The 10,371-nt window shown below is 45.9% G+C and overlaps 1 protein-coding gene across 3 annotated transcripts in view; it reads right to left on the bottom strand.

Annotated features, from left to right (window-relative positions):
- The window catches only part of SERINC2 (serine incorporator 2), a 237,958-nt gene extending 228,582 nt beyond the window's left edge, over positions 1-9,376 (bottom strand). The window contains exon 1 of one of the 3 annotated variants that reach the window (XM_073564241.1): positions 9,218-9,376. In XM_073564241.1, the coding sequence (XP_073420342.1) occupies positions 9,218-9,256 (39 nt within the window). In that variant the 5' untranslated portion in view covers positions 9,257-9,376. Of the gene's footprint in view, positions 1-9,076; positions 9,095-9,217 lie in introns of those variants that run through there. The other 2 variants (XM_073564251.1, XM_073564259.1) reach the window with 2 other exon arrangements.
- Positions 9,377-10,371: the final 995 nt, after the last annotated feature.

The raw sequence follows: 10,371 nt of genomic DNA on the forward strand, positions 1-10,371 counted from the left end.
CTGTGCCAATGCATGCGTTTTTAACCGCTCAGGAATCGCTTAGCGGCTAAAAACGCAGCATGCTCATTAATTTCCGCATTGCTGAGCGGTTTTAGCCTTCCCCAATGTTCCCAGAAATCGCGTGTCAAAAAACGCGTCAAAATCGCGTCAAAAATCGCGCAAAAAACGCTCGGAAAAAGACGCGCGATTTCTGAGAAGGGGATCCTTTTCCTGAGCGTTTAAAAACGCTTGCGTGGGCACATAGCCTTAGGTTTTGTGCCCACATATGCAGAAAATTTCTGCATGGAAACCGGACTCCTTCCCAGAAAACTCGCGTTTTTTTCCGTGCGTTTTTTGCGCTTCCCCAGTCTCATAGAAAATAGCTAAAAACGCAGACTTTTCAGAAAAATTAATGAGCATACTGCGTTTTTTACAGCGAAGCGTTTTTTTCGCGGAAAAAAATCCATCAATATGCACAAAAAGTTCAAAATGCATTAAAATGAATGGGATGCTTCTTTTAAACGTTTTTGTTGTTAAAAATGCTTAAAAAAATTGAAAAAATGCTTATGTGGGCACACAGCCTAAATGTACTTGATCATTCATATGCACTTCTCTGACATAGTATAAGGCCTGGTATTAGGTGCACGCAGCGGCTATGGGGCCCATGAGTCAGGGGAGCCCAATGTTAGCACCCCCCCTCCATCACGCATTCAACTGTATCAGCATCATAGATGCCAAAAGTTAAAAACAACGATTGACAAGCGGGTGTCTCCCTCTCCCATCATTCCTCCTTTGCCTCTAACGCAGCGGGTGCAAGGAGCAGCACAAAAGTCAAAACTTAAAACTGTAGAATTGCTATTTTTACCCCAGTTAGAGTTAATAATCAATAAATTGTAGTTGAAAAATAACTACTGTACTATTCCATTTGTTTCTAGGTCTGTGGAATCGGGAAGTCAAACCTCCGACCCCACGGCACTGGTCGCTACTGAGCATGTACATAAAGTGCAAGCACAGGTTCATCTCGACTAGAGGCAGAGATCCTTAGATCAGGAATAGGACACATCATAACTCTCCCAAATTCGTATGAAAAAAATATTCAGCACATACTTTACCCAATTATATATTTTAGGAGGCGGTCCATTTTATACCAACTCAGACTCCACCAAAATGGACACAGCTCCGAATTCAACTCCACAGCCCTGAGTTCCTTTGAACTCTTAGGCTATGTGCACATGTGTGGAATTCCCGCAAAATATGCGAGAAATCCGCATTTTAAATTCCCGCATATTTCCTGTGGAAAAACTACTAGCGTTTCCAAGCGATCTGTAGCATCACTTGCAAAACTGATTGACAGGTTGGTCACATTCGTCAAACATAGTGTTTGACAAGTGTGACTAACTTTTTACTATGAGGCTGCCAATGCGGCATCAATAGTAAAAAGATATAACGGTAAAAATAATGAAGAAAAAAAAAATCGTGTTTTTCTCACCTTCTGGCGTCCCGCGCAGCGTACCCGATCATCGCGATGCTCCCAGGAAGTCCCATTCCCAGGGATGCCTTGCGACAATGACCTTTGATGACGTCGCGGTCTCGCGATACCGTCCCGTTCCCAGGGATGCCTTGCGACAATGACCTTTGATGACGTCACGGTATCACGAGACCACAACGTCATCAAATGTCATTGTCGCAAGGCATTGCTGGGAACGGGACTTGCCGGGAGCATCGCTGAGGCCTGGTGAAGCTGCGAGGGATGCCGGGAGGTGAGAATAACATGATTTTTTTTATTGTAATTTTTTTTTTTTTTTTTTTTTTTTTTTTTAACAGGGATAAGGTACCCAGGGCCTGGAGGAGAATCTCATCTCCTCCAGACCGTGGGTACCATCCGCAAATGTTCCGCTTACTTTTCGCATGGTGGGCATAGCCACATGCAAAATAAGTGGAACAATGCATTCCTATGTGTGAAGAATTAATATGCTGTGTATTTTTCCGCGATGCAATTCTGCCGCGGAAAAAAACGCAGCATTAGCACAGCATGTGTGGAATGCCCTAGGATTGCATGGTATGCTTTTTTTTTTTTTTTTGCATTTTCGCGGCAAAAATCACACGTTTAAAAACGCCGTGAAAACGCAAAAAAAAAAAACGCTAAGTGGTAATCGTTCCACTAGGCTCTGATCCATGTTGTCCATGGTCTGAGCAGTATGAATCTAGCGAAGTCATGCCTTTTTAAGGCCAAGTTCCATTGATGAGCTTTTGGTGAGTTTTTGATGTTGCAGATTTTCGGCAGCATTTTTGCACTGATTAAGTAAAATACCGTATATACTCTAGTATAAGGCTAGTTTCACACTAGCGTTTTTGAGCGCAGCGACAGCCTGCGCACGGCCGCCGCTAAGCCCCGCCCCCTGCCGCGCCTCTGTCGGTAGCTCCGCCTACTGGCGCATGACGCTGCATGCGCCCTGTGTCCCCTATCTTTATCACTGGGGGCGCAGGCCGTGCGCAGTATGCGTTTGGCGGCGCATGCGCCTTTTTGACGGTGCGCCGGCGCAACCAAACTGCAGGAGGTTGCGTTTGGCGCTGGTCGTTGCACCGTCAAAAGAACGCATGCGCCGCCAAACGCATACTGCACACGGCCTGCGCCCCCATTGATAGATAGGGGACGCAGGGCGCATGCAGCGCCATGCGCCAGTAGGCGAAGCTACCGGTGGAGGCGTGGCAGGGGGCGTGGCTTAGCGGCGGCCGTGCGCAGGCCGTCGCTGCGCTCAAAAACGTTAGTGTGAAACTAGCCTAAGCCAAGATTTTCAGCCCATTTTTTAAGGCTGAAAGTGCCCCTCTTGGCTTATACTCCAGTCATATACCAGGGGGTCGGCGGGGAAGCGCGGGTGTCAGATCATACTTAGCCCTCCTGGCACAGTCTCTGCAGACTCTGCTTCACCCATGGTCTCCAACTCCTGTGTTCAGCGGTCAGGTGGTACCGCTCATTTAAGTCATGAATATGCGCATATTCATGACTTTAATGAGCAGTACCACGTGACCGCTGAACACTGGAAGAGCTGCGGCCCTGGAGACTGTGGGAGAAGCAGGGGCTGCAGAGATACGTCAGGAGGGGGTGAGTATGACAGGGAGAACAGGGTGAGCCATGCGATATTCACCTGTCCCAATTCCACCGCCGCGCAGCGCTCTGTCCTCCGTGTCCTCTGGCTGTGACGTTCAGGTCAGAGAGTGCAATGACGTAGTTAGTGTGCGCCCTGTGCCTGAACAGTCACTGACAGAGGACCTGGAAGACAGAGCGGCGGTGGAACGGGGACAGGTGAATATAGCCGGTGCCCTGAGCCAACGGTGACACCGGCACCTGTCCCCCATAGCGCGCCGGTGTTCCCGCCTGCTCAGGACACCGGTACCTGGCTCCCAGCGACGAGAGGTGAGTGTAATTTTTTTTTATTCGCAGCAGAATATGGGGCCTATTCCATGGAGCATCTTATGGGGCCATAACCTTTATGGAGCAGCATATGGGGCCATAACCTTTATGGAGCAGCATATGGGGCCATAACCTTTATGGAGCAGCATATGGGGCCATAACCTTTATGGAGCAGCATATGGGGCCATAACCTTTATGGAGCAGCAAATGGGGCCATAACCTTTATGGAGCAGCAAATGGGGCCATAACCTTTATGGAGCAGCAAATGGGGCCATAACCTTTATGGAGCAGCAAATGGGGCCATAACCTTTATGGAGCAGCAAATGGGGCCATAACCTTTATGGAGCAGCAAATGGGGCCATAACCTTTATGGAGCAGCAAATGGGGCCATAACCTTTATGGAGCAGCAAATGGGGCCATAACCTTTATGGAGCAGCAAATGGGGCCATAACCTTTATGGAGCAGCAAATGGGGCCATAACCTTTATGGAGCAGCAAATGGGGCCATAACATTTATGGAGCAGCAAATGGGGCCATAACATTTATGGAGCAGCAAATGGGGCCATAACATTTATGGAGCAGCAAATGGGGCCATAACATTTATGGAGCAGCAAATGGGGCCATAACATTTATGGAGCAGCAAATGGGGCCATAACATTTATGGAGCAGCAAATGGGGCCATAACATTTATGGAGCAGCAAATGGGGCCATAACATTTATGGAGCAGCAAATGGGGCCATAACATTTATGGAGCAGCAAATGGGGCCATAACATTTATGGAGCAGCAAATGGGGCCATAACATTTATGGAGCAGCAAATGGGGCCATAACATTTATGGAGCAGCAAATGGGGCCATAACATTTATGGAGCAGCAAATGGGGCCATAACATTTATGGAGCAGCAAATGGGGCCATAACATTTATGGAGCAGCAAATGGGGCCATAACATTTATGGAGCAGCAAATGGGGCCATAACATTTATGGAGCAGCAAATGGGGCCATAACATTTATGGAGCAGCAAATGGGGCCATAACATTTATGGAGCAGCAAATGGGGCCATAACATTTATGGAGCAGCAAATGGGGCCATAACATTTATGGAGCAGCAAATGGGGCCATAACATTTATGGAGCAGCAAATGGGGCCATAACATTTATGGAGCAGCAAATGGGGCCATAACATTTATGGAGCAGCAAATGGGGCCATAACATTTATGGAGCAGCAAATGGGGCCATAACATTTATGGAGCAGCAAATGGGGCCATAACATTTATGGAGCAGCAAATGGGGCCATAACATTTATGGAGCAGCAAATGGGGCCATAACATTTATGGAGCAGCAAATGGGGCCATAACATTTATGGAGCAGCAAATGGGGCCATAACATTTATGGAGCAGCAAATGGGGCCATAACATTTATGGAGCAGCAAATGGGGCCATAACATTTATGGAGCAGCAAATGGGGCCATAACATTTATGGAGCAGCAAATGGGGCCATAACATTTATGGAGCAGCAAATGGGGCCATAACATTTATGGAGCAGCAAATGGGGCCATAACATTTATGGAGCAGCAAATGGGGCCATAACATTTATGGAGCAGCAAATGGGGCCATAATCTAAGGAGAATCTTATGGGGCTGCATATGGGGCATAATCTATGGAGCATCTTATGGGGCCATAACCTTTATGGAGCAGAATATGGGGCATATTATTCTATGGAGCATCTTATGGGGTCATTATTAACCTTTGTCCAGCATTATATGGGGAGTATTTTGTATGGAGCATCTTATGGGGCCATCCATGAACTGTATGGAGCATTATATGGGGCTTCTGATTCAATACGGATATTCAAAAACATTTAACCTACTGATGTCTCAATTTTACTTTTATTGGTATATTTTTGAAATGTACCAGTAGCTGCTGCATTTTCCACTTTAGGCTTATACTTGAGTCAATAAGTTTTCACAGTTTTTTGTGGCAAAATTAGGGGGGGGGTCAGTGTATACTCGGGTCGGCTTATACTCGAGTATATGCGGTCGGTTGCTTGCATTTTTTTTTCAAAATGAAGTAAAAAACGCATCATGGGAACTAAGAGTATAAAGGAACACTCAACCTAACAAAACTTATCAAAAACTACAATTGTTATTTTTCAACTACAATTTATTCTTTATTAACTATTTTGGGGGGAAAACAGCAATCTAACATTTCTTTTTTGTTTTGAATGTTGGTGATCCTCACTGTGCAGTCTACATAACCTGTTAAAGTGAACCAATCAGTAGGATTTTGCTAAATAAACTACAGGCATTGTCAGGTTGGCAGTGTTACACTGATTAAAATGATTGCTGGAGTGAAGAAATCGGTCTCGTGGTTCTTGTGTTATCATGTTAGAGATTTTCAATTAATGAGAGGCCCATGCCCTTGGGAGGGACTGTAGGCAGAGTCTTATCTTCATGCTCTAGGCCAGATAAACCAAGTAAAGATCTATACACAGGCCGCTCCAGAGGACAAACATATTCCTCATTATAAAGACAGACTGTTTGTGCATCAGGGCAGCCTGTGAGCAGGTTTCTCTAGCTTAGAGCAGGAAGATAAGACTCAAACTACAGTCATGCCTTGCAGTACGGGCATATCATTAACTGCAAACTTCTAACACTAATTACACAAGAACCACAAGAAGAATTTCTTCACCTAAGGTACCATTTTAATCAGTTTAACACTGACAACTTGACAAGGACTGCAGTTTACTTAACAAAATCCTGCTGAGAGGTTCACTTGAACTTTCTACTCCAGTACAGTCCGATTACAGGGATACCAAATATCTTTAGCTCTTATACTTTACATAGCTTATTTTTCTTTCAATTGAGCTGTGTGAGGGCTGTTTTTTCCTACTTTTTTGCACGAGTTGACATTTTCAATGGTACTATTTTGGGATACATACAACTTTTTAAAGAAAGTTTACTACAGCTTTGGGAGACAGAATGAATGTCTTATAAAAATATGATCAAATCATAGTGAGGATCATTATGGATGAGGAGATGTAAAAGATTGGTACTTTTTCTTCTTAATATTTTTAAATCGATCATAGGATACACTGATACCAATCGACTAGTTGACTTTTCTATCTGAAAAAAAAATGGACACCACCACAAAGAAGAGCGAACTGAGTGCCTGTGTCTTTTGTAGGGCAGCAAGGTGGCTCAGTGGTGAGATTGTCAGCCTTGTAGCGCTGGGGTCCTGGACTCAAACCCCAACAAGGACATCTGCAAGTTGCTTGTTGGGATTCCTCCAGTTTCCTTCCACACTCCAAAGACATACTGATAGGGAATTTAGATTGTGAGCCCCATTGGGGGACAGTGTCAATAATGTCTGTAAATTGCTGTGGAATATGATAGTGCTAAATAAGAAATGCATAATTGTATCACATATAAAGAGCCTTGGAATAAACAGAGCTATGATAAATAATAAATAATAGTGAATGGCTCCATCAGGAGCACGTTTGCATCCCTTTTTCAGGAACTCAGATGGAAGCCCCACATAGATGCCATGAGACCGCTGCTGAACGCAGTGCATTCTTACCAAGCTGTTTTCGGGAGCTTGAGCACTACGCTTTCCTATAACCGTGACCTCATACCTCTGCACTGAGCTCAGGGAAGACATATACATGTGTTGTACCAGACCAGACCGGTAGCACCAGTACATGATTAAATGACTATTACTGTCATCACATCTAGACGGAGGGTTGCTGGTTTAAATGGTGTTGGCAAAATTTCCACAGTAAAGACAGATATGTTCCTATATGCATAGTATCTATTTAAGTGTACATGACTATAGCTTTCTTCTTCACATGTACCAAAGGCTATAATTAAATGCAGTTTATGCAATGCAATTTCTCAACATCCTGTATAATTGTCACCATGCAGAAAAGCAATACATACTAACAAGAGTCCCAGACATCGTAAAGTGCCATATAAGTTTATCTGCATTGAATTCTGTAGTCTAAGCGGCTTTTAAATACAGTGGGGAAAAAAAGGTCTGCCAATGACCACCCCAAAATGGTATGTCAGAAGCACACACCCTTTTTATAAGCCTACGGATGGGCTCAGTGCACAGAACAGTCATGCGAGCAATCTGTTTATTTGTAGGACTTACTCCCGTTGTGATGAAGTGATAACGAACACACAATAAGGCCAGATTCAGACGTCCATGATTATTCTCCTACGGAAAACCCAAGACTGTTGTTTATCAGTGCCTGGATCTGAGTGTCTTTAGCGTTTTGTCCGTCTGTCAGTTTTTACTATCAGTTTTTCATCAGGGATTTATAACTATGAGAAAAAATTACAAAGCTTCTCCCCTACATCCATCCCGGACAGCAAACGGGTTACACACTGATGCCACCCGTGTGCTGTCCGTGATTTTCACCTATCAGTATATTTATGACAAAGCTTCTCCCATACGTCCACCCTGGACAGCAGACAGGTTACACACCGATGCCACCCGTGTGCTGTCCGTGATTTTCATCTATCACAATACATGACAAAGCTTCTCCCCTACGTCCACCCCGGGCAGCAGACAGGTTACGCACCGATGTCACCATTGTGCTTCCGTGATTTTCACGTATCAGAATACAATACAAAGCTTCTCCACCAAGTCCACCCTGGACAGCAGACGGGTTACACACCGATGCCACCTGTGTGCTGTCCGTGATTTCCATCTATCAGAATACATGACAAAGCTTCTCCCCTACGTCCACCCCGGGCAGCAGACGGGTAACACACCGATGCCACCTGTGTGCTGTCCGTGATTTCCATCTATCAGAATACATGACAAAGCTTCTCCCCTACGTCCACCCCGGGCAGCAGATGGGTTACACACTGATGCCACCCGTGTGCTGTCCGTGATTTTCACCTATCAGAATACATGACAAAGTTTCTCCCCTACATCCACCCTCGACAGCAGATGGGTTACACACTGATGCCACCCGTGTGGTGTCCGTGATTTTCACCTATCAGAATACATGACAAAGCTTCTCCCCTACGTCCACCCCGGGCAGCAGATGGGTTACACACTGATGCCACCCGTGTGCTGTCCGTGATTTTCACCTATCAGAATACATGACAAAGTTTCTCCCCTACGTCCACCCTCGACAGCAGATGGGTTACACACTGATGCCACCCGTGTGGTGTCCGTGATTTTCACCTATCAGAATACATGACAAAGTTTCTCCCCTACGTCCACCCCGGACACCAGATGGGTTACACACTGATGCCACACATGTGCTGTCTGTAATTTTCACAGACTCAATCTCATATGGGCAATTCTAATCCGCATTTCAGATTAAAAACGGCCATGTCTCCGTGGATTTTTTCAGAGCACTCGGACAGAACACATACGACGCACGAACGTGTGAACGAGGTCTTAGAGTGATAGTCCCATCCCTGCTTAACCCAACCAAGCCATCTAACTTCCAAACCCTGGCGACCTGCTGTCATCTCTGGAGTAAGATCTGGCTGGACATACACAGGGACCCATGTAGGGACCACAAGGGGGATAACAGTTGTAGTGTTACCTAAGCATTCACCAGCCTCTCCACGTATGTTTGGAGAACCCCCACAAACCCGTCCTTTGTGAACACAACCTGGCCAGGGACACATAGAAGTATCTGTAATGCGGCAGGTCACGGCAGCCATTACCCAGCTCCCAGCCCTGGGCTACACACGAACTCGCCAACTCCTTTGTATAGAGCGCCTGTAACACGACCCCGCAGATAAGGGAAGGTGTCCCACACACACATACAGAAGCCATGAATGAGGAGGAAGGTGGAGGCTACTTACACAGCTGAGGAGGGAGCACACTCCCAGACACGCACCCATGGTCAGTGCTCGCACACACTGAGGCGGCCGTGGACCAAACACCCGCAGCTCCTGGCTACGCCCCCGGCAGCTCCTGGCTACGCCCCCTGCCGATCCTGCCTTTCACAATTCACCTTACACTGCGCGCTCTGTTCTTTCCGGGAACTTTCGGCTGTTTCCTTCTCAGAGGGCGGATGGATTCCAGGACTCGCTGTGCGGGGCTTCTGTGTACCTGGGATAATTGTTCGGATAGCACAAACATAGTGCGAGTGACCCCCTACGGTCCCGAACACAGTGTCAAGTGTCATTAACGGGAGACACAGTAGGGTCCATGTTATATACAGCGTGACTTGGGCTAATGTGAGACAAACCTTCCAACTTTTGAAGAAGGGAAAGAGGGACAAAGGAAAGAAAGAACAGAGAAAAGGAAAGAGGTGACAGAGGGAGAGAAAGAAAGAACAGAGAAAGATTAGCAATAGAAAGGGAAAAGAAAGAAATAACAGAGAGAAAGAAAGAGGGGATAGAAAAAGAACAGATAAAGTGAGAAAAAAGAGGGGAAAGAAAGAACAGAGATAGAGAGAGAAAGAACAGAGAAAGAGAGGAAAGAAAAAACAGAAAGAAAGGAACAAAGAAAGGGGAAACAAAGATAACAGAGAGAAAAAGAAAGGGGAAAGAACAGAGGGAAAGGAAAAGAACAGAGAAAGATTAGAAAGAGGAGAAAGAAAGACCGTAGAGAGAGAAGGAACAGAGAGAAAAAAACAGAGCAAAATATTCTATAAAGATACTATAGCAGCATGGCTTCCATTGTAGTGCTGACCTGAGCCTCCCGATGCAGGACATATCATGATCCGCTCACATAGCCATCATCCCCAATTCCATGGCGATCCCTCTGTCCGCACTGTCAGAGGAGGACACGGTGATGGATCTGAAGCATTCCCTGAAGTGCCTCCATGGTTCCGTTACAATCTCCTCCCAAAATTACCTAATTTCCGGTCAGCTTCTAGCACGTCACTTCTGGTGGAACGTCACATGCGAATTTTTAAGTGCTCCTTGGGGCTCCACCGTGTACTCCTGTATCCGCGGGAAAAGTAAGCTTCCGGCTGGGACAGTGGGGCAGACTCGCAAAATAAGAACTA

This window comes from Dendrobates tinctorius, unplaced genomic scaffold (assembly GCF_039654945.1).
Source record: "Dendrobates tinctorius isolate UK_male_01 unplaced genomic scaffold, ASM3965494v1 ptg000015l, whole genome shotgun sequence".
NCBI lineage: Eukaryota > Metazoa > Chordata > Amphibia > Anura > Dendrobatidae > Dendrobates > Dendrobates tinctorius.